Here is a 24,540-nt window from a genome sequence, read left to right as displayed (position 1 = left end):
CAGAGAAATTATTAGCATTTGCATTCCTATACTGTATATGTGGATGGGTGAAAGAATTACTTCTTCAGGATCTTAATATAATGTAATAATAAGATGTATTCCCATTACTAAAGACCCTGCATACCATTAACTCTTAAAGTGTTTCTATAACCAAGGGAATGGTTAAACTTATGTCAGTTTTCTGGTTCTGCTTTTTTTGGTATTTGTGCCCAGTTGGGAAGATTTCCATTTACTTCCTGTCCTGGACACACAACAGGAAGTGAGAGGAAATGTCTCAAAACTGAAAGCTGTCACCTCATCAAGTGTACCCACTTTGAGTTTCCCATCCTGTTCTAGTGACAATGGTCACCAGGAGAAATACAGATGGAGCATTCCCCAGTGGGGACACAGAAAGCGAAAAAACCCTGGCAGAAGTTTTGAACCTTCCCTATGCTGTCCAATATTTGCTTATCACTAACTTAGCCATAACCCATAACAAAGTACTATAATTTATTAAGCCTAACTCTGCTCCATACTTAAACAGCTTCTATGCTTCAACCAGCTAAAGGGAGCTTCTATGCCAACAGTAGTGAGCACCTGCATTGAAAGAATGCTGTACCAAGATCCCAATGCTCGGATAAACTAGTGTGAAACCAGTCACAGTTGCTTGCCTCTTACCTATACAATCATTGTTGTGTGAGAGGATAAATCCATCATGACAGCGACAGTTGTAAGATCCAATTGTATTCCTACATGTCCCATTGCCACAAGGATCTCTTTCACATTCATTAATATCTGCAAAGAGAAAGGAAACAGTAAGACTCATTGGGAAGTACAGTACATTTGAGATCTGTGTGTCAGATACATGTCATTCTACTGCTGCATTGTACAGTATATGTTATAAAACAGTTTTCTATACACTGTGGGTGTCTACTGATTTATACAACTGGGGACTCCTTTACAATAGGCAGGGACTCTCTCTACCTCTTAGATTAGATGGACTTGTTGCTGAGCAATTCTGTATCATTTGACTGTTTGGTTACTGACCCTACGAACTACATTACTAAAAAGTGGAGTACATTCTTTTTGCAGTGAAATTTTTACTTTAATATTATTTGAAAAAGCTGGATTAACACGAAACTGAGATTTCAGATATAGGTGAAGTTGACAATCAAGGAAGGTCCTTTTCTTCATAGACATAGCCCATTAACTGTGCTTATGCTAAGAACAAACTGCACAGATTGAGAGGAAATATGGCAAGTCATTACAAAGGTTTGCTGATCTCTAATCTTACATGAGTGATCACCCCCTGTATGGCCAGGATTTTTCAGGATCCTGAATGAGATGTGCAACATTTCGAATCTTCTTATTTTTATGACAGTTAAAAAAACAATGAAAGCACTTGTTAGATCGTTTTTTGTTACCCACCTAGACACATAGTCTGATCATCATTGGTCTTAAATCCATTGTGGCATACGCAGTAATAACCCCCAACCTTATCATGGCACTCTCCATGACTGCAGACATTGGGGATTTCTAGACACTCATTGCGATCTGTACAGAGACAAAATAGAAATTGTAAGAAAAACAGATCAGTCCTGATTATGTAGATTCATGCATACCTGGCAGCCCAGTAACACTTGTTAATGTCACTGTTTATCTAGGTGAAAAGAATATGAATAGAGTCAGTTAAAGATGAAACAGGCGTACTTGATTTGTCAAAGAATGTCGTCTTTCCTTCTTCTAAACAAATCTGCTCTCCCCAATCACTTTGTGTAAATATGCACTGTTCTTCAATAACTTAACCAGAAGTGTGGATCATGAGAATAAACATGTTGCTCATTTTTGTTTAATGATATCTTCATGTCTTTGTTGTGATCAACAAGAATAACGAAGCATTTCAGGAACCAGATGTGTGTTTTGTTTTTGGTGTTTTTTTTATAAGAAGTTTAGAAAAACCAGACAAAGAACATTGGCAAAAAGAACGTCTTAATTATGTTCTCATCATGTTCCTTTGCACTAGGACAAAAATATTGTTATGATTTACAGAAATTTTAAAAACAGTAATAATACAGTATTTTTCTCCTACCTTTTTTTATTTTTGCACAAAAAGAAAGATGACACCTGAACAGCTACATATATTACCATGTCTGATACACAGCCATACCAACTACAAAACCCAAGACCCTTTCAGACATACTCAGTTTTACACTTTGGCAGTCAAAAAAAACATAAGGGGGCTGGGTGGGTCCAAGGCCTATGCATATTTCCCTCCAGAGCTGGCCATGTCCTGATGGTAATTATATCTAGATAGCAACAAACAGAGTATTTCTTACGATGTGGTAGTTGGATGGCAAGAGAATTGCACTTCCTTTTACCATGATTTAGTGTGTTCAATGGTGGCTAGAAGTGGGCAAGAGGGAACTGGTCATGCATGGCAAAAATATAAATTAAAAATTCTTGTTCACCTGTTTCCTTATTCTTTATTTATATGTTTAGATGGACAGTCTGCCATTTTGTTTCTTTCCCGGAGTTCTATTAAGTGTATATAGACATGAACCAACCCAACCAACTTTGGTTAGATTAAAATCAAATGTCTATGATACTTCAGGGGAGTAATCAATTCACCATGTAGGACCTTCCAAACCAATCACTAATGGTCCACCAAGATAAGGCTGCTGTCAAAGTGTTGCAAGTGCATAAACAAGCACACTTAGCGATGTGTTTATGCACCAATCCTTTTAAAGCCTAGTCTCACAGTAATTGGATCTTCTAATTCTATGTCCTATGTCTTCAGACATCTTTACATGAGGCAAAGTCAAACAGGTGCAGTCTGTCAATATATGACAAAAAAAACACCTTTACGAAAATGATCATCAACAGTTTACTTCCAGGTGTTCACTGGCCTAATCACATTGAGATAACAATAAATTGCCTCCTGTGCCAGACTGAAAACAACCTTGACTTAAAGTGACACTAAACTCAGAAGCTGAATCTTAAAAATGCATTCAAGTAACTTAACTATTAACAAAATTGTAACTTATTTGTGTATCACTCGGCTGTAGATCTTCAAATCATCTCTGAATTGGTGCTGGCACTGTTCTTCCTTCTGGAGGGTGGCTACTTTTGTTCCTCATGGTCCCTGGGTGTGTTGTAAAGTGGCCTCAACTCCAAGCTCACTCCTGTGATGGACTACAATCTCATGTCTACATTACTAAATTGTATTGAGATTGTAGTCTATCATGGGAGTGAGCTTGGAGCAGTGGCTACTTTAAAACACACACAGGGACGATGGGGAACAAAAGTAGCCACCTCCCAGAAGGAAGGACAGTGTCAGCACCAATTCAGAGATGATTTGAGGATCTACAGCTGAGTGATACACAAATAAGTTACAGTTTTGGTAATAGTTAAGGAACTTGAATGTATTTTTAAGATTCAACAGTGTCACTTTAAGTCAAAGTTGTTTTCAGTCTTGTGGTTTTCATTATTCTATGAAGTCTTAGTAAAACAAAACCTAATATAAATCTATTCAACAAAATATGTTGGTCAGCACCACGGTCTTCCATCACATAAATGATCTCATAAGAGTATTCTATATTCCTGCAAGGTTTTCAGTGTGCCAAGAACCAGCCAGGTTTGTTTCCCTATCAAGTGAATGTGCAGAGAATGGCAGGAAGGTGCATGAACTGCCAATGTGATCAGCGATATTGTTCTTCACATCTGATAATTCATCAGTTTTCCTGTTCCAGTAAGCTGCTTACAATAGTGGTTATGAGAGAAACTGTAAACATCTAAAAACAACAACCATACTGTATTCCTGAAGAAGTTTATAGCAACACCCAATTGACAAAGGTTTTCATTATAGCATTGGAGAAAGGGCATAAACAATAGACTTGCCCCTACAGAGAGATGATGGCTGCACAAAATAAAGTATTTCCTTTACAAATCTGGAGTGAAAATAAGTACATGCTTTAAGCAACATACAGCATTTTTCTTTTGTGTTTATAGCACAGCAACTCTTACTATACTGTGCATTCTTCATTCCTGACCCTAGAAACCCGGGAAAGGAGCCCAAAGATTCACTAAGCTATCTGGTATTGGTGACAGAAAGGGGTGTTCTAGCCAGGAGAATGAAGACTAGCACCAGAAATACTCGTTTGGTTTAAGTCTGGATTTTGCATATGATGTGAAAGACCAATTACCCAATCCAAATACAAATAAGCCACTCGTTTTAGACATGCCCAGGGTCTGCTACCTAATACGGAACATATTATCTGGCAAAATCTGAGCCTACTTAGAATGATATCACTAAATGAGAAGTCTACACCTTAGGGATGGCCCTAAATATGACACCACAACAAATATGCTCAGAGAGCCTCACAAAGGGTGAACCATGCCCAATCAAAGAGTTCAACACATTTTTCTAACAAACATTAGGCAACATTTTATTTTATTTTTTTTTGTCTTAAAGTGTATGTAAACCTAAATATGTAAACTCCATATTATTCAGTATGTTGGGCATTCTGCCTCACTGTATACAGGTTTCATGAGCAAATAATGTTTTTTAAATCTGTAAAACTGCAAAATGTCTTACATGGAGATCCTGCCATAACAGAATTTCCTGTTGCAGGCTGACAACACTGCCCCCCAGTTAGCAGGAGCATTCTCAGCCTGCAGTGTGAGCTCTTTCACTTGGCTTCACTATATTATAGGCAGCCCAACAGCCACCTGAAGGAGCTCACACTGCAGGCTGACAATGGTGCTACTAATTGCGAGGCAGTAGCTTAGTGTTGTCAGCCTGTAACAGGAAGTGCTGTTACTGGCAGGAGCTCAAGGTAAGAAATATTGCAATAGATTCACAAAAACTATTTGTGTAAGAAAACTGTCTACAGTGAGGCATGATGTCAAATGTTAGCCAAAGGTACCAAGGTACCACCAGCCATGAGTGCTACTAGGGAGCCATCAAAGTCCAAAAGATGCAAACCAATCATGGAATAAGCTGCATTAGCGCCAAATCATTTTTTTACCTTTTTCAATAAGCTTTATTCCACAGAGAACAATGCGTTACAAGTAACGGTGCATGCCAGACCCTGCTCCTCCAACATGTTTCAAGTGGCTTAATCCTGGTGGTCGCTGTAGAATAAAGCTTATTTGGTGGTGATGCGGCTTTTTTCAATCATGATGCCAAACATACCGAAAACTAGATTTAGGATTTTTACACATTCATATATATGAGCCTGAAGGATGATTTAACTAATACATTTCATTTTAAATTCAGTTCTGTTTTTCTATTATAAGAATGGTAAGAAAAGAAAGCACAGAAAAGAAAACAGTAACATGAAAAAGAAGGAAATAAATGGCAATCTGACAAGGATAGGATTGTTTAAATAACATTACAGAAGTGGATGCTGTGAAGTGAACTCAAGACAAGTTTATTCAGTACAGTTGAACATGTTACATAATGTCTCACCGACGCATTGTCCCGTGGGTGTGAACTTGTAGCCAGGTTTGCAGTCACAGCGGAAGCTCCCTTGTGTATTAACACAGTCTGCATTCCTCTGACACACTGGGCCATTCTGGCATTCATCAATATCTGCGAGCAAAGAAAAAAATCCATATTTCTAATCTTCCTTCTCTCCAGAAAGTAGTATAGTAGGGGGCATAAACACATTAGAATATATAGAAATGGCTGACTTCCTACATAACGATTTGCATGCTACCCAAACATCTTCTTCATAAATTCATAAGTAATAATCTGTAGTAGGGCAGCATTCTACTTGAAACAGACAAGGATTCATTATTCATTCCGGTACATGGCTAAAATCAGAGATGCTGACCCATTGCTTCTGTTCTGCAGGGTAGTCCTAATATGTACTGCACTGTATTACATCAAAAGTTCTTGCAAAGGCAAGTGGAATAAGTACCCTGTTTATCATCCTTTGGAGTCCTGTTTGCTTTCACAGTTAGGGCATTTTCCCCTCTTTCCACAGTGACTGCTGCTCTGTCTGTACAGAAACTTTATGAATGGCACCATTACCCCCTGTAAGCCTTGGCTGTGTTTATAGATTGGCAAATATGCAACCAGTTTATTTACAGCATGGGATCTTAGAGTTTTAAGTTTCGGATTTTCACAGCTAAGCAGTTGTTGATGTGATAGTGATAGGTGAGGTTTTGGAAGTCTTTGGGGAAAACACACTGTGCTTCTTTTTACTGCAAACTGTATGTTCCAGCACCGCTTCATGTTGGGTGACTGCTCTATTCTGTGTGATGGCACTGAGACAGTGGTATATGTGGCATTAAAATAACCACTAAGGCACTAAGAAGCATTCCTCTGTTCAGTGAAAGATACAACCAGCTCAATAAATAATTTTTTTGAAAATATCACTGGGATATGGGGGAGGGGGTATGATGGGGAAAACCACACTTTTGTTTATAGAAAACAGTCTCTGCGTTTTTTCTTCTTTTTTATTTCCAATAGGAGTAGCTGTACTGTGTAAGCCATTGATCAGTGCAAAAAGTTTGAGTGATACCCTTTATTTGAAACTTATTACAAATTCAAGCTTTTGAAACATGTTAGGTTTTTGCGTTTTAATGCCAAAGGACAAGAAAGGCTGTAGGCAGGAAATAATGGGACATGTACAGGTGGCATATCTTTCTGAAGCAGTGACAGAAGTAAAAAGTGTAGTGTGCTTTTATTACATCCCTTAATGCCAGCACTGCATTGTCACTGTTGTATGGAATTATATAAAAACAATGGCAATATGTTCCTCAGTGACACCCTATCAAAGAATGTATTTGGGCACAAGAACACAAGTCCAGGTGCCAGTTTGCCCAAAAACTTCTGTGAGCATGACACTGATATTCACCAGTAAATTCCAAACTGCTTTGTAACAGGAGGCCTAAAATATCACCTTGTTTAATAATGTTTCCACTGTTAAGCAACCTCCCTGAAGAAGAAAGAAGTGATATTTACAATGTTTAATAGCTATGTCTACAAAATAAGAGACATAGCAGAGCTTGGATGTGGTTCATGCCAGCCATTTGAGAACAGGAATTTTGCTGCTGTGTTTGAGAAACCCAACTAAGTATCTTCTTAATATAATGCAGAAAGGAAAGATACTAACAATATGTTAAATCAGATCCTGGTACATAATCTTTTAGATTGTAAGCCCTCAAGGGCAGGGCCCTCCTTAACATCTTGTCTTGAATTGTATTGTGATTGTAATGTCTTCCTTATATTGTAAAGCTCTGCGCAAACTGTTGGCGCTATATACATCCTGTATAATAATAATAAGCAGTCCAGGTGGGCTCTCTCAATGACATTTTGTGCTATGAGTTTAAACCTGTTACATGTCTTCTTACCTTCACAGATGAGTAACTTGTCATTGTAGAAAAATCCCATTGGACATTCACAGCGGAAGCTTCCCACCATGTTTATACAAACGCCATTTTCACAAACACCAGGAATTTCTCTGCATTCATCGATATCTGAGGGACACAATGGGACATATAAACTGTAGCACTGTACACTAAGCAATTTACTCCTAGTGAAAGTCAATAGTAAACCTACCAACTGGTAGTCCAGTGTAAATATCAATGACAAAGCCAGGTCGAGCACTTCCACAAAGTCCAGCAAACTCATCTGCAAAGAAAATAATTACTTCGATTTACCGTACACTGCTTTCACACTACAGAACAAGCTCTTGGTTGAAGAGTTTGTTTTTCCAGTTCAAGATATTTAGAGAAATACTTAATTTAAATTAAAACAAAAATAATTATTAAAATTCTCAGTTTACTATTCTCAGCTTACTCATATTATATTACAGATCAGTGGCCACAATATTAGAAGCTATGTCCAGTACATCACTGGACCATCATTATCCTTGAAATCTGCAGCCGCACCATGAAGTAATGACTCCATAAGTAGCTTACCAGTATTAAAGAAAAATTATAGGCAACAAGGGGAGGCAAACAGTGAGCTATCAATGCTACTCAGCAAACACTCCAACTGTGTAGAATGTTCACTCAGTTTACCTTTATCTGGGTTCTGTGTGATCAAATGCAGCAAAGTGTTCACAGACAATCTGACATGGTCAGTAGGAAGGTGGTACAATTCCAATCACACCAAAAAGGATCCATAGGCAGTTTTGAATGTGTTTGATAAAAGTGGAAAACACCCTTAGTACTGAATTTTGTTTTCATGATGCAGTATGTGAGAGATAGCAAGAAGCCTGCAGGGTGTTTCTTTGGGGGTTCCCAGATCTCCAGGTTATGCAGAAAAAGGACAAGGCAGACTGATGCACTGCAGCTATGCCTGGATGATAAACTGAAGTACTGAGCAGATACTCTTTGCAGGTGTATCAAGGTTCAGTTTTAATTTTTCACATGAGGCTTTCTGAAAGCAAAAAGCCTATAGACAGCATTCCAACATCACAAGCATGCGCATCACCAGATTAAGGACAACATGGACTGTTTAGGACTGGTGCAAAATGTTAAAAAAACATAAGTAGGAAAAGGTAGCCTAAATTTCTGGTATGGATCAAAGGTTCACTTATAATTGTGACCTGGGTGTACCCTCAAAGCAAACTTCATGAGAGATATCCATAACCTTCCATTTCTGCCCTCTGTTTGAAAATATTAGTTGCCTGGCTGTTAGGCCAATCAACTTAAGCAGGCCATACACTGCTTAGATTTTGTTCGACTTTGTAATAGTTGATGGGGTCAAAACGATGATCGATTTCGATCATAGTGACGAAAATCTCAAAAGAGCTTGGAAAAACAATGGAAATTGTTTTCTCGAATGAATGAAATTCTAACAGTGAATGTGGTTTTCGTTCGGGAACTACATTCATTACAAAATCAAATGTTAAAATAAAATAACATTTCGTTTGACTTTCGTCAAGTGTCTGATGGCATTATGGTGTGGAAGAGAAATACTTTTTGTTGGTAAAGAAAGTTCTTTTGTTTGGAAAACTACTAATGTATGACGAGCTTTACTTCAGTACTTCCAGAGTCAATGCCCTGGGTCAAGTCTGCAGGTCAGGACAGTTGGAGAAAAGTCAGCAGTCCTTTTCTACAATCTCATTTTAGATAACTGATTAAAAGTAATAAAGCAAGAAGGATGAAGAGGTGTTTTATGTTCTGGCCCCTTCACTAAACACTTTGGGAGATTCTGGCTTTACAAAAACCCAACAACTCTATGGTTTTGACAATGCTCAAGTTGACCATCTCAGCACTGGCAATCATATGTTTTAAAGTCGGCTTGGTTACATTTTAAGCCCATTAATAATAATCTGTTCACATGCAAAGCTAGTGTAGAAAGGAAGTTGCTGTTGTTTGTCTCATCCTGCATATTTAACAGGTTTTCCTATTTTTTGGCCACCAAGTGTATATAGGTTTATATTATCATAAGACATTACAAATGTTGCATCATACTCACCAGTGCTTGGCAAAGGACATTCCTCACAGGGTCGATTCCATGCGCGTCCAATATTGTAGGAACAGCAACACATTTTTTTTGTCATGTTGTAAAGTAATTCTCCATCACAAGTCTGATTGTCAGCATTATAATTTCTGAAGCACAAGCTCCTCCTCATGTCTAACAATAAAAATAGTGAAAAAATAATAGTTTCATGTACTTCACACTCACTTTATCATTCCAATTGTTTATTATTAAAATTATGTTTCAGGTACTAAAAGAAGGCATGACAGCCAGCATGAGGGTAAAATATTTTCTCATGTGAAACAGCATAAAGCTGAACTGTGCCTAAAAGGGCAATCCTTTCTAATACAAGATGTACTATGTAAATTCCTCCTTTTGTAAAGTTTATTGCCGTGAAGGTGTGAGTACTTAATGCTGGTTGAGAAATGTAATCCCAATAAAGCCTGTCTCTATTTATATTCCTAGTTTTACATATTCTTGGATGTACTTTCATAACTGTTTATAGATCTGGCAAACCACAATCTGTTATTTCAACAAATCTGTGGATACTAATGTAAATGAAATCATCTGCTGCATAAATACTGGGTCAAGCGGCTCATGTGGATAAGAGAGTAGCTGTAGGGAAGGGTTGTATACTACTCCTTACTTATAAATTGAACTTTAATCACATTGCTGAATACATCGTTTATTTGTCAGTCTTGCAGGACAAGCAACTCATTCATTTTATAATAAAATTCAAAATATAATAATAATTATGAAACTTGCTTACAGACTAATTCATATATATGTTTTAAAATAGTCAATACATTTGTAAAGCACATCAATGGGGTATTACATATATATCACTGTCTTTTTATCGCTTCATTATTAATAATAAATTATTATCACATCGTATCCATATTTCCAGTTTTAAAGCGGAGATGAAGTGAAGATAGCTTGTGTGCATTTATTCACTTCCTTATTCCTATGATCATTGACAGTCAATGGGAGGCGTGTTGTGTAGATATGTCCACTCTCAACCTTTGCTGAGTAAATGGCATGGACACACACAAACTCTAAGATTTTTTAAATTCTTACTTAGGTATATGGATTTTAGAGTTTTGGGAAATCCCATAAACATTTTTATATAACAATATTTTTCTGAACACTAAGTTGAGGTTAACGTTAAAAAAACCTGCCAACAATCAAACGTGCAAGTGTCATGTAATGATGAAAGATGTGGCTCACACGACCTGATAAACTGCTTTATTTGTGTTTAAGAATGCCAAATATATAGTGTTGTATTCTCCTGACAACTTGTGGACCAGGTTGTGCCTTGCTGCCTCTAATAAATTTTTAGTTCAGTCCACCATTCTCTCATTGGCTGTCTTTGTAAACCAACTCAGCTTAGCTACACATCCTACACTGCTAATTGGGAATAACCAAATGCTGTGCACCGAGGATTGCCTGTCCATTTTTGCTGGATTTTTCAGACTAAAAATGCATGCTGTTTAAACATGTGTCAGCACATGTCCTGCTGCCTTTCTTTGTATACGTTTTACATACTCGCGCATGGATCCTTCTATGAATTTTTCATACAGAGTAAACTCTGTTTGCTGATCATACAGCATACTGCCTTTAAATTATCTACTGTACATGTGAATTTTACTGCATCACTTTTACTTCTATGGGCCCCAAAGCATACACTGAAAAACCAATAATGTCACCAGCACACCAAAAAGATATTAGCAAAAGTCCATTTAATGACAAATTGCCATTCATTACAATTCAATTCAATTGTATTGAATGGCAATTTGTCATTAACCACTTGAAGACCAGGTGTTTAGACCCCCTTCCTGGCCAAGCCATTTTTCAGTATTTAGCGCTGCGGTACTTTGACTGACGTTTATTCCGTCATGCAACGCTGTACTGAAATTAATTTTATCAAATTTTTTGGGGCTAAGAAACCCCCCTATGTGATAGCAAAAGATGTGACAGGTCCTCTTTATGGAGAAATCAGGTGTCTCCAAGACCCCCCCCCCTGTCACCTAAGACCCCCTGAAGAAGCTGATGAAGCAGAGATCTGTTTCATCAGCTTCTCTCCAGCGTCTGAAGCCGGAGAGTGACACAAGAATGCGGAAGTGATGTAACATACATCACTTCCGCATTCTGACACCGGAGGGAGATCGTGTACCAATCTCCCTCTGATCCCCTGTGACAGAAGCACTACGCTGGTCCCGGGCTCGCACAGGGCACAGTGGAGCCCGGGACCAGCGTGACAACGGGAGGGGGGCCGCGGAGGGAGGGGACATGGGCCGGCAGCTCATACAAGCGATCCGCCGGCGCTATAGCCGGCGGATCGCTTGTATGTTAACAGGCATCGCTGCTTGTTTTTAAATTGACGGTGTTTCCCGCTCGCGCACGCGAGGGGGCGTGGCTGAGTGGACGTCTAAAGACGCCCGCTCAGATCTAGAGAGCTCCCGGCCAGCCGTTCTTTTACAACGACCGGCCGGGAGGTAGTTAAATGGACTTTTGCTAATATCTTTTTGGTGTGCTGGTGACATTATTGATTTGTCTGTGTTAATCACTGTGACGTCTGTGGTCACTACAAGCACCCACCTGTTTTTTTATGGGTTTACTAATGTTCCGGTAAGGAGTGCAGCAAGGCTTCTATTCCAAAGCATACGCTGACACTATAGAATCCATGCACACTGTGTTTTCTATAGCACTGTAGGACAGAGATTAAAATGACAGTACAACAGTGTCTATACCAGCCTGTTGTCTACAAGCTGTTTATGAAGTTCAAATTAGATGGCCAATTTGGTCTTAAATAGCGGTTTGCAGCTTCTTTAAACCTTTAAGATGTGTCCAATGACTGGAATACATTTTTATTGTATTGAGCTTACTTATTTTAAAAGGCAAATCTGTTAAATAATGCCACTTACCCATACAGTTGTTTCCTCCATTTACTGGCATATAATCAGGTGGACATATACAGGTATAATTTCCGACAGTGTTATAACATGTTCCGGGGCCACAAATTCCAGGCTGGTCACATTCATTGACATCTTAAATAAAAATAATACACAGATATAAATAAAAAAAGAGATGTCACACATCTGTTTGTTCTTCCCCCCAAAGGTTTCAAAGGTTTCCAGGAAATCTGAATATTATCTGCAGAAATGACTTTTATATGTCAGCTGCTGCCAATGTTGTAATAAACATATGAGAAGAAGCAGAAACAAGGTTGTTTTTCAATTTGACTGAGCACTATGTCTTGGGTACTGTACAAGGATATATCTAGATAGAAAAGAGTGGGAACTCCAAAATACAGGCTTTCCTAACACATCAGCTTGACTTTGTAGTTTTTCATTTTTATACTACATTTTGTGAGAAACGTTCTTAGGAAAGATTTCACACTTATGTGTCAATGTGTGGATGTACCACGGCCTGTCTGCAGATGTTTCACCCAAAAGTTGTGTATCTTTCATTAACTCATTTTACTTGGGTTAAACCATATGTGATCCAATTTATGACTAAATGTTGTAAATCAGGCCTTAACACTTTGCCATCTGTAGGTTGCTAGCATGCACTGTAGCAAGGCCATACTGGAGCTGACACCTGAACCTCAACAACTACCTATATAGGTAAATCTGAACTTACACCCAGTGTCTAGTCAGCATGTTCTGTTTTTTTGTGACTACTGAATTTTTATTTGATTCATGAATTCCAACCTTTGCCAGCTCTCTCAAGTTTGTCCCGATTTTTTGTCTGTTTCACTGTTGTTCGCTGTTGCCTTGGGCAACACAGAGAGCTTACTGAACTCCGTGACACTTCTACAGTAAGATTTTGTGGCCAAAAAGTATGGTCCGTATTTTCTATGTTGCATGCAAAATTTAGCAAAAATAGGAGAGTGCACATTTGTGGAAAAAAATAATGGATCTACGTACCATCACAAACACGAGTTTCTTCATTGAGGAAAAATCCTGGTGGACAGCGGCACTGGAAACTTCCAAATGTGTTTATACACTTTCCACCTTGACAGAGACCTGGCAACTCAAGACATTCATCGATATCTAGAAGACATTACATGATACTTTTTGTTATTAATTCCTGGCTGCTATTAGGGATTTAACAAAAGTAATTTTTTCCAGTCACAAAGTTCATGTTCTCACTATTACGTACTATGTGTAGATTATTATCATCAATGGGCTTTCATTAAAGTGTTGGTTAGAGAGCATCACAGAGTCACAGTGGCGCCATATTTGGTGCTGTGAATGTGGCCAGGTATAAAACCGTCTGGCCAGTAGTGACAAATGTTTGTGCTGGCTGATTAATGTTCCGCTCCCCAAGTTAGTAGTACAGCAATCTGAAACAGCTACAAACCTGTCACTGCCTAGCCAAAGCATGTCAACAGCAGATGGTGAGAACAGATACTAAAGTTCAAATCGTCAAGCTATTGGCTGATGATATTTTGTTTTAAAATGAAAGCAACTCTGTAATTTTCTCAGAAGAATCGAAATAATGATCCCTGTCAATACTGTTGCTGGCAGTGAGTCTGAACTTCACTGCATTCAAACGATACAGCTTCGGGCTGAAAGTCACCAGCATCTGACAATTCTGGGAGTGACAAATGCCTGTGCCCTTGCTGTTCACACTGTGGTTCTTCCTGCCAGCTATTATGTCACTGCAGGACACAGTAGTGATGTAGGGGTCAGTGGTAAGTAATAACTATTTGTAAGTTATGATTAAGTATGTCTGCAACATATATTTAGGATGTATTCTTATGTGTTGGAGGAAATTCTATTGGCTGGTGTTATTTAACACACTTCAGTCTTATGCTAAATAGGTTTTTATTGTGGAAAATTTCCCAACCAGCTGGGCCTCTGATAAAACTGGTTTCAGGGTGGTGTTGACTGTACAGTACACAGCTGTAAAGAGTTTTTGTCAATAGAAACCTGTTTAGTTAACTAGATAGAGGAACAACCAGCCAATCATAAACCTTTCAGTGTTAGTGATGGGGTAAACTTTATATGAATTTAAAGCTTAAAAGTTTCTAGAGGAATAAGAGACTCATCTTGAAGAAACTCATGAAGAGAGAGGCCTAGAGACACATAGGTGCATATGTATACTGAAAATATGTGCTTGGTGCATGGATGTCTGTATCCTTATGGAGCCTTTGTCATCTCAGGTCTAGATACACATAGAAAGGGACTCACATGGCTTTTATTTTTATTATTACTCTGTTTAACTGTTGGACTGTCTCTGTTCATCTGTTTCTGAGAATCCAATAAATGCTACACTCTCTGGAAAAGAACCGAGGTTGCCTGGATATTTAATGAAGATTGCATTCTACATACTCATTCTCAGCGCATATAAATATCTATATATTTATATATATTTATCACTACAATTACGAGCGCAGCAGGAGACCAGGCATCCAAGACACCTGAAAGTGTGTCAATTGTGAAGACTTTGCCAGTGGCTGCATTGCTCGCACAGGGACCATGCTTTGTTTTTATATAAATAAATATATACAGCATATATTAAATAATGATTTGATAGTCCTATATCTTAAGATCATTGATGTTTTTCACTAATAAATCCCTTTAAAGACTCTAATATGTTTACCTTCTAAAATAACTGTAATAGGATTTGGTCTGAATCCTTCTCCTCCTGGGCACAGAACTTTATAATCACCTGTAAAAAAAAATATATGTTAATTTTCTTGTACAATTGGCTACTGCAATTTATTTTCAGATAATTGTGGATTGTGAGAAATGGCATTCTTTTTGCAAAGCCATACAGTGTAATAAGCATCTGGTGATAATTAGGGATGCACCGATACCAAGTACAGTACTCGGTACAAGTACGAGTACATGTACCGATACTTTTCAAGCTCCAAGACTACACCAGAGAAAAATTCAAAAGTTAGGAGGCAGCTGTCATTTGTAAGGAGCACACAGAGCTCCTGGGATTTGTGCATCCCTGTTTTAACCAGTTGACATCCCGGGTGTTAAACCCCTTTCCCATCCAGGCCATATTTCAGTATTCAGCGCTGCGGTACTTTGACTGACATTTATTCCGTCATGCAGTGCTGTACTGAAATGAATTTTATACCCTTTTTTGGGGACACATAGAGCTTTATTTTGGTGGTATTTATTCACCACTGGGGTTTTTATTTTTGAATATATTAAGGAAAAATTACAGAATTTTTAAAAAAAAAAACAGTTTCCCCTATAATAAATTCTAAAACATTTATTATTTTTGGTAAAATATAAAAGACGGGGTCACGTCGGGTAAAGAGACACCAAACATGTCAAGCCTTAAAATTGCGCACGCGCGCGAAACCTCAAAAAACTACATTACCCAAAATTGGCCATAGGCGACGCATTAAAAGCTTTTACCGCTCATCAGTTTAGTGTTATCAGTGATTGATGGCCCTAAAATGATTGCTCTCACTGCGACGTTCGCTTCAATATGTAACATGTGTAGCGCAATTGTTATTTTTGCGCGCTGGCTCATGCAAAGCATATTTACGTTTACATGTGCGTAAACGAAGGGGTGGGGGAGTTAAACATTTTGGGGGGTTTTTTCCCATTTTTTTTATATCTGACTTTTATTTTATTTTACTTTTTTATATGTGACTTTTATTTATTTTTATTTGTATTAATTTTTTTGCACTCATCGTTATTGCTATTATATAGGGGGATAACAATCCCCCTATATAATAGCAAAGGCACACTGACAGGTCCTCTTTATGGAGATATTAGGGGTCTCTAGGACCCCTAATGTCACCTGTGGACCCCAAAAGAAGCTGATGAAGCAGAGATCTGCTTCATCAGCTTCTTCTCTCTGGCTATAGCAGCCAGATGACTGACAGGTGAATGCGGAAGTGATGTAATACACATCACTTCTGCATTCACATTACAGAGGGAGATCAGCAAGGAGCTGAGACCCTCCCTCCTCCTCCTGACGCCCTCCCGAGCCGGTCCCGGGCCGCAGATGGCCCAGCGGATCCCGGGATTAAAGGTGAGGGGTCAGGAGGGGGGAGATGGCGGCACTCGCGATCGGGAAAGGGGGCTCCCGAAAATTCACGCCATACAACCGATCGGCGGCTATAGAGCCACTGATCGGTTGTATGTGAAACAGCCGTTAACGGCTGTAGAAACGAGCAGGTCTTTCCTGCCCGTGCAGGAAAAAAATGCAGTCTGGAGAGGGCAACCCGCTGATGCGAGTCTGCTGTCCGTCCGTTTTTTCTTAACGGGCGGATGGCAAGAGGTTAATGTATGATTTTGTTTTTATAAATATAAATCATGGGATGCACAGATACCAGTTTTGCGAGTACAAGTACTGGTACTTGCCCAAGTACTTACAAGTACTGGTACATTTTTGTTTATTGTCATGTGACAGTTTTTCTAAAACAATATCGACTAATGATTTCAGGACAGTGGTGGAGCACCAGAGCCAGGTCCCAGCTGCAACCTCTGCAACCCTGCTAGTTGTCATGAGAATGCCAAGTATCGGCATTGGTACTCGAAAAGTATCGGTGCATCCCTAAATAATATGTATTATTATTTTAATGTGTGCAGAACAAAACAAAATCGGTCACTGCTTACTTCAATTATTTATGAGACCTTAGCCTTAAGATAGCCATACAGAATAATGTTTTCTGCATAGAAAAGTTTTTTAGACCTCCTTTGCCAAAAGGGCATCCACTGACTTATGGAAAATTCAGACATTGGCTCTTATATTTAAGCCAGGATGGTAGATTATTATTAGTAGTATTATACTTTGTATTTATATTTTTGTATTTTATATTTGTCTTTTCTATGACTGCTTCTATCTTCCCCCACTTCCCCCATTAATATGGTCAATATCCCCCCAGTTTGCCAATAACTGTCAGATTTCCAATGTTGCAAAAGGCCAAATCTTTTGCAACTGGGCTGCCTGTAGCAGAGATGCAGAAGTCTGGGGAGAACTGTTCTGCACTTGTGAGATCAACTTAAAAAAGGATTTGGCGCTAGAATGAATCTACTCCTAAAAAATAAAAGTCAAACTTATCCAATAACCTAAAAAACAGAGTATGCACATATGTGACTGAAAAAAGTTTGTTTTACAATTGTTTTACAATTAATAGTTAATTAATAGTTATTTACTGTAGCACCACAATGAAGGAAGCAAGCATGTGCATATTTAATAAGCAGCTTTTGTCACAAAATGAAATTACTTACTAGAATTCACTGGGGGGCAGTGTTCACAGGGGGTCCCCCAGGCCTTCCCAAGTGAGCAACAACATGAAGCCTTAGATATACCAACACCAATCTCAGTACTGCAGGACAGGTCTCCATTATCTCCCCGCGGCTTTACCTCTAGGTAGCAGCTGCCAGACCGAGTGTCTTTAGGAGAAAAATGATACAATATTATCATTACTATTATTTAACAAGTACACTTCATAACATGTGTCTAGTAGCATAAAAGACAGATATAGTTGTTATATACTGTATGTTTCAAACCTATGAACCAATACATTAATGGTATGTTTGACCCATTAATTCTCAGTTCTGGGAATTCCACTGCTGTAGTTTTCAGTCATAAATTTAGATTATGTGTCCATTTTAGCCCCTTATTAACCCTTAGTTAGGCATATGTAGTTTTAATTGCTTCATCCCCCTCTTCCCTTAGCATTTTCTTGATGATTTATTTTTATTGTTTGCATGTTCATTTTTTAAAATTTGTGCTAATTTGTTTTGTGTAGTGTCAAATTGAAAAAAAATGTTTGTACCTTAAAAATAACTCTAGTATCTTTATAGACAAAATAAAATGCAAAATAACATTTGTAGCTAATAGTTGGCATTCTCGCTTAAGAGTTAAAGCCAGGGCCCTTTGCACCTGTGCAGTCCTGTCTGCACCTCCTGTACCAACACCAATTTATTTAAAGTATTTCTTAAATGGAAGAAAAATAAATTTGTAGCATTGATTGATATATAAAGGTGTTGTTTATGCAAGAGAGACATTTCTTTCCAACTAAAATCTATTACTGTATGTCCAACAATTTAAAGTATAGTAATTCATATGTTTAACTATTACTAGTGTGTAAATCTTTGACATATATGTATATGAGAAAAGGATCATACCAACACATCCAACTCGAGTGGGATTTAGTTGGAAGTCTGGTGGACACTCGCAACTGTAGCTACCAGGAGTATTCGAACATGTACCACTAATACAGGCTGTTGGATCGGTACATTCATCCACATCTGTAGGACAATAAAACATCTATTAGAAAACATTTTTAAAACAGTTACAGCATGCAAAGTTTACCCTCTATAAATACACAAATGCAGGTTATAAGTTTATCCAATATGTCTTTTAGGAACTGAACATGGGATTGCAATCCGAACATATTAAAGATGACCTTGCATTATACTTATAAATATAATACAATATTACCTACATACTGTGTTACCAATTACACTATTTTTCTCCTTGATGGTTAGCACTTGAGTTATGAACTGATGAGCTGCTGGTCAATTTTCTCTTTAATATAATTATTTTTGCTCAGAGTGCAAAGAGAAGCTTACTTCCTTGGTTCATGTTGGTGTCATAGAGTGGGCATGGCAAATGTATTCCCACCAGAATGCAACCCAGGTAATATTTTTACACAATTAAATCATTTTACAAAGCTAAGTGAACAGGTTAGTGTGCAAAGGTAACCAGAATGACACCTTTTTAAATGATTTCTATTGTGACTACATCTATGTACTTAACAGTCCAGACTTTACTTTTGAGCCAATTATCAGAATTAATAAATAGACATGAAGCAACTGATAGTATAACTTGTAATTTCGTAACATCATATTCAGTGTTTTGAATCCCACCTCGTACATATGGCTAGCAACAGCCAGTAAACTAAGATTATGCTGGGTATTTGTCTGCTTACTACAAACTGCTAATGTGGCATTGCTATAAAATACATTTGTTGTACTGCATGCTGTACATGCACCTAATAGTCCGATTTTCTATAAGAACAATTATTTTACTAGCGCTATTATTTTACTAGTGCTGGGACATAGGTTGGGTCTGCTGGTTTGTGTTAGTACGTCGGTGTTTTGGTATGAAATACTACAGGTGCTACATTCTTCTCCTCTTACATGATTTGGAATAGTAAACACTTAAAACTATGATGGAAAAGCCGCACGTCAATTTACTTATACAAATAATTAAATGCAATTTACAGTTATCATGTATATGAAATAACACATCCAGCCCTGGTCAACCCAAGTTCTTTAAGTTAACTGTAGTGGACTATTTACTTCCTGCCTTCTAACTAAGATGTCAAAATCATCTTACCTGTACAGTTGCCTCCACTTCTATCCAGCTCATATCCTATGTCACAATCACATCTAAAGAGACCAGGGAGATTCTTGCAGGTGCCATAGACACAGATGTTGGGCAATGCACATTCATCAATATCTGGAGATAACACATAATCTTTATATTAATAAGGAATATATAAAAGCAAAAAGCTGTACATCAGAAGTACTAGAATATAATAAAAACACACTTCCTGATGCTTGCTGCTGTATCTAAATAAGTTAAAATATTATGATTGATTATGCTCAGTTTTCATTCTACTTGTACTGGAAGGATGATATACAGTGTATATACAGTATAATATATAGTTGAAAAGTTTTTTTAATCATGATGAAACTTGCATATGGGAGAACCAGATATCATTCTTCTGGGGGACATGGTCGACATAAGTGTTAGCCCTTTTATTTGACAGTCAGGGGTGCTTAGCTCAACTTTTTATGTAAAGGTGGAAATATAAAATGGACATTAGCTGTTTCGGGCCTTGTGACTTTATTACATCTATCCCTGTCAACCTTATATTGCTGTGTATGTCCCTACTGAGGAGATTTGCCATCTCTATTTGCCCTGGTGATAACTGCCACCAAGATAGGTACAGTTGTCACAAGACAAGGCCTGACTGTAGATCTTCTGGTGACAACGGTCTAAAGGGTAATTCGCCTCACTTCCTGTTGTATCTATGGGTTAAGAAAGTGAAAGGAAATCTGCCCAAGAGGACAGAGACAGCAAAAAATAAACGTACAGGGGTTTTGATCATTACCTACTCTAAATAAACAAAAAAAGGCTAACACAGTTTTTGAAGGTAAGGAGCACATATCCACTGAAACATTGGGAATGTCTAATGAAAAACTAAACTTTTTAGAGTTTGATCTTCAAAATAATGACTCACTCCTCATTTTGCTAGCTTGCTACATTTGTTTGTTTAACAGAGTTCTGCATACCCCACCTTCACATGTTTTTCCATCAATGCTCGGTAAGAAACCCATATCACAGTCACAGCGGTATCCACCAGGGGTATTGAGGCATTGACCATTTCCGCACAGATTCAGATTCTCTGTGCACTCATCAATATCTGTAACAAAAGCAGACAGCTTTAGTGAAGTTATTTTTCTTTAATACTTTCCTTGTAGGATATAATTCTCAATGTTCTGACAAAATTTGCATTTCATGTTGCTGATGTTGTAATTAAGGATGGGGTTACATTATAACAAGGTAAGTTATTTGCTGGCAGTTGAACTTCATATTCAAACCATATTAGGGACCTCACCAACAAAATAGTAGCCAACATCGGAAATTGGGGATTAAAGAGGAACTATGATACTATTAAACAGTCTGTTTGAAATATGGTTTGTTCCCAACACAGACTTGAAATTCAAACACTAAAATAAGTTCAGAAATATGTAAATGATGTATTACTGTGTTTAATTAAATCTATTTTATTTATTTATTATTACCTGTACAAATCCCCTTTTCTTAGTGAACTTGTCAAAAACATAAGTAGCTCCAACTAGGACTATATGCATCAAAATTGTTTTATAAGTTTACCATACTTGTATCATTTGCTGAAGTCTGTGCTGTGTTATGAGTGTTTCAGTGTTTATGCAAATGTTGACTTTCTGGCAAGGCAAGGATTAGACACTCCCATCTGGTCACACTATCCCTCTAACATTCCTCTCACCCTAAACCTAGCATGTATCCACATTCTCTTTACACTAACTCAACTGTCTGCTTAGGAGCTTTCTCTTGATGGAAATTTTAGCTATTTGTTTATGATTATAGAACCATTGTCTCTTCTTTATTATTTCAGCAGTACCTAACATTAACAATGTTTTTTTTGTACCAAGGTTTTAATAAATTATGACTGAGCATAGGTTGGCTTTAACTGGTCACTGTAAAGCACACAGACAAAGCTAACCAGGCAAGCAACCAAACACACAGTTGAATACATAGATACTGAGCCTTTTACCTGGCAAAGAATTTTCACTACTTTCTCTGCACTGCAACACTATAGCTTGGTCAAGAACACACCCCACCCTGCTGAATGAACAACAAGGGCAGAGCAAAACAATAATTAGGTCATCCTTCTGCTTCCTCTGCTTTTCTTCAGTCAGCAGGCTCGTGCGCACTACATGTGCACTGCTACAGAGCCTGATGTCTATTGGTCTGCTCTCCCAACTCCTATTCTGAGCCCTACTGTGCAGAATATTGAAAATGGCTGATATCGGGCCAGTTTCCAGTATCTATACTACCTGCACTTTCCCATATAGGGCACTTTGATGGCAGACGCCACAGCTGATGATATTTACCTTTCCTTAGCTTTCCTGCTCTGTTCCTACTTAGGGGGAACATGTGACATACTCCCCCTGCTTCCCACAGAATAGATTTCATTTTTTAATCAGGTCAAATTCATGCGAAAAACACTTTCCCATAAAGTCTTACCTGTACATTCAAAGCCATCTCCAGAGTATCCTTCTTTGCATAGACATCTATATGATCCCATGGTGTTTTTACAGTCTGCATTTGAACTACACAAATGTGTTCCATTTGAACATTCATCGAGGTCTGAAACAGTGACAACATCATATAATTATCATGTTTTCATCAAGTACAAAGCAGTAAGAGGAAGTACCATAAAAGTGATGTCACATTCCTAATGGTATGTGGCAGGAGAAAAACAAACACTCTAGTTTCTATGTTAGAAAAAATAAACCTGTATTAGAAATGTGAAAGTAGACACCTGGGTCTTTGATTCTTACCTCAGGTTTAGTCTTTCTGAAGTAACAACTATCATAACTGCCTGACACAAAACTCATTTTAATGAAATATTTTATTATGTATATTGCTGTTGTTAGGTAGGACATCAAAAGGATGTATAACATCCCAGCACTATAAAAGGGCAGTTAATGCTAGGACATAATCAAAACATTCTACACAATTATAATCTGGTTGATGACATTGGGCTGCCAATGCACTACAACGCAGTTTTTAACAGACCTGAATAATATTTCTTGCAATGCAGCATACCACAATGCACTGATGGTTCAATTAATTCTCTTTTCATCTTCTAAAAATGCTTTGGTGGTGGCTCCCCAACACACCTTGCCAGAACACAATAATGCATAATAAGAGCATAATGCATAATAAGAGCCCGTTTAACTATACATTGCAGTAACACGCGTTTTACTGTGGGTTACCAAAACACATAGGTTTGAATAGAGAAAAAAATGTGATTTAAATAAAAATAAGACAAGGATTTCCAACTAATGAATTGGTCTTGTCTTGTGTCTGCGTTAGTTAGCCTAATAAAGGTCTACCAGAAGCTAGCTGCCAATGAATACCAGAAAATGCATATTAGGAACTTCTAGAGAACCACCAATTATCTAAATATACTCTTCATAACCACAAAATCATGCTATTGCTACTTGTATACGTCTTTTATTAGTAAGTACTGATTGTCGGCTTTAATGTTAACAGATGGTGGTTCTGTTTCTTTTCTACAAGGCAATAATGTATGCTGCATGTTTTGGTTACACATGTAAATCCCACTAGATCTAAAGACACTACACTGAACCGTGACATGGTTCACTCCATTTTAAGCCGATGTTATCATGATCAACCTTTCAAATCTCATGTGTGTATACTGGTTATTACTGCAGGACCTTTTACTATTTTTAAATTTATGTGACCACCCTCCCACCATTACCCAATATGTTTTTCTTGCATTTAAACTTAACCAAAAATTATGTGAAACATTAGATCCCATTCACACTGAGCTATTTGTAGCGCGATTTCCGCTACATTGTATCTTGTTAGGTGCATTTCAATGGAGCTGTTCACATCTCGCAGCTCAGTGTCGCCTGTAGCTTGTAGCTCAAGCTTGTTGCTCGAACATGACCTATTATGCAGCTCAATGTGAATGGGATCTCAATGTTTTACTTTTTGTGCTCAGTCAAGTTCGGACACAATAGGTATAACTGATGGCCACTGAACTCATTAGCTAAATTTATTTTTTTCACACCTATTAAGCCTCACAGGTACATATAAGCATCTGGAAAAGCAAGATAATGAAAGTGGAAAAAGTGTCAAGTTATAGAGCTTCACTACAGTAATGAACAATTATGGGACAACTAGGCATGCTAGGTCGAGGGCATCTATCAACAATACAAATAGAACTTGTGAATGTCAGTGAAAATACTGCACCTGCACACTTGATGCCATTTCCTACCCATCCAGGATTACAGCTGCATTTGAAAGCTCCAGGCGTGTTTGTACATGTGGCATGTCTGTCACAGTTGTGGGCACCAATCTCGCATTCATTAATATCTGCAGGAATATTAAAAAGAGAAAAGATTTTGTATTATATTAACAGGATCATACACCTTTATGAAGATAAATGACGTAAGAAACATACTCACTATTTCATAATATCAGTTTTCTAATGGTTTGAGGCATTCTTCATTCTGCTAACACACTGGATGAGATCATAAGGAACTTCCTCAACACATTACAGCACTCCTCACAGCTCTTCCAAAATAAGGAACCCTACCATGACAACCATACGTTTCTCATCCATGGCCTACAGCTGGGGACATAAGAACATTTTTACAGGTCCCAAGATCAACATGAAAATCCTTGCTGTATCCTGGGGACCAATAAAAGTGGGTGGAGGAACACAATGACCTAATTTACAAAAGAACAAGGGAATATTCCAGTAGGGCTTCTTGATGCTCGTGACAGAAATCTTTGTGGCTTACAATTATGACATT

General features: G+C 38.0%; 1 protein-coding gene across 2 annotated transcripts in view; it reads right to left on the bottom strand.

The window, feature by feature from the left end:
• FBN1 (fibrillin 1) overlaps positions 1-24,540 on the bottom strand; it is a 210,099-nt gene that overhangs the window by 26,355 nt on the left and 159,204 nt on the right. For both annotated transcript variants that reach the window (XM_018562908.1, XM_018562909.1), the window contains 15 exons: positions 23,975-24,097; positions 22,214-22,336; positions 20,721-20,846; positions 19,754-19,876; positions 18,538-18,660; positions 17,635-17,799; positions 15,032-15,100; positions 13,351-13,476; positions 12,346-12,468; positions 9,419-9,577; positions 7,550-7,621; positions 7,342-7,467; positions 5,450-5,572; positions 1,408-1,533; positions 658-774 (listed from right to left, as the gene is read on the bottom strand). In XM_018562908.1, coding sequence (XP_018418410.1) covers positions 658-774; positions 1,408-1,533; positions 5,450-5,572; positions 7,342-7,467; positions 7,550-7,621; positions 9,419-9,577; positions 12,346-12,468; positions 13,351-13,476; positions 15,032-15,100; positions 17,635-17,799; positions 18,538-18,660; positions 19,754-19,876; positions 20,721-20,846; positions 22,214-22,336; positions 23,975-24,097 — 1,824 coding nt within the window. The remainder of the gene's footprint in view (positions 1-657; positions 775-1,407; positions 1,534-5,449; positions 5,573-7,341; positions 7,468-7,549; positions 7,622-9,418; positions 9,578-12,345; positions 12,469-13,350; positions 13,477-15,031; positions 15,101-17,634; positions 17,800-18,537; positions 18,661-19,753; positions 19,877-20,720; positions 20,847-22,213; positions 22,337-23,974; positions 24,098-24,540) is intronic.

Source organism: Nanorana parkeri, unplaced genomic scaffold (genome assembly GCF_000935625.1).
Source record: "Nanorana parkeri isolate BGI_ZX_2015 unplaced genomic scaffold, ASM93562v1 scaffold611, whole genome shotgun sequence".
Lineage (NCBI taxonomy): Eukaryota > Metazoa > Chordata > Amphibia > Anura > Dicroglossidae > Nanorana > Nanorana parkeri.
The sequence above is the reverse complement of the archived record's forward strand: the minus strand, read 5'-3'. Positions and strand labels throughout refer to the sequence as shown.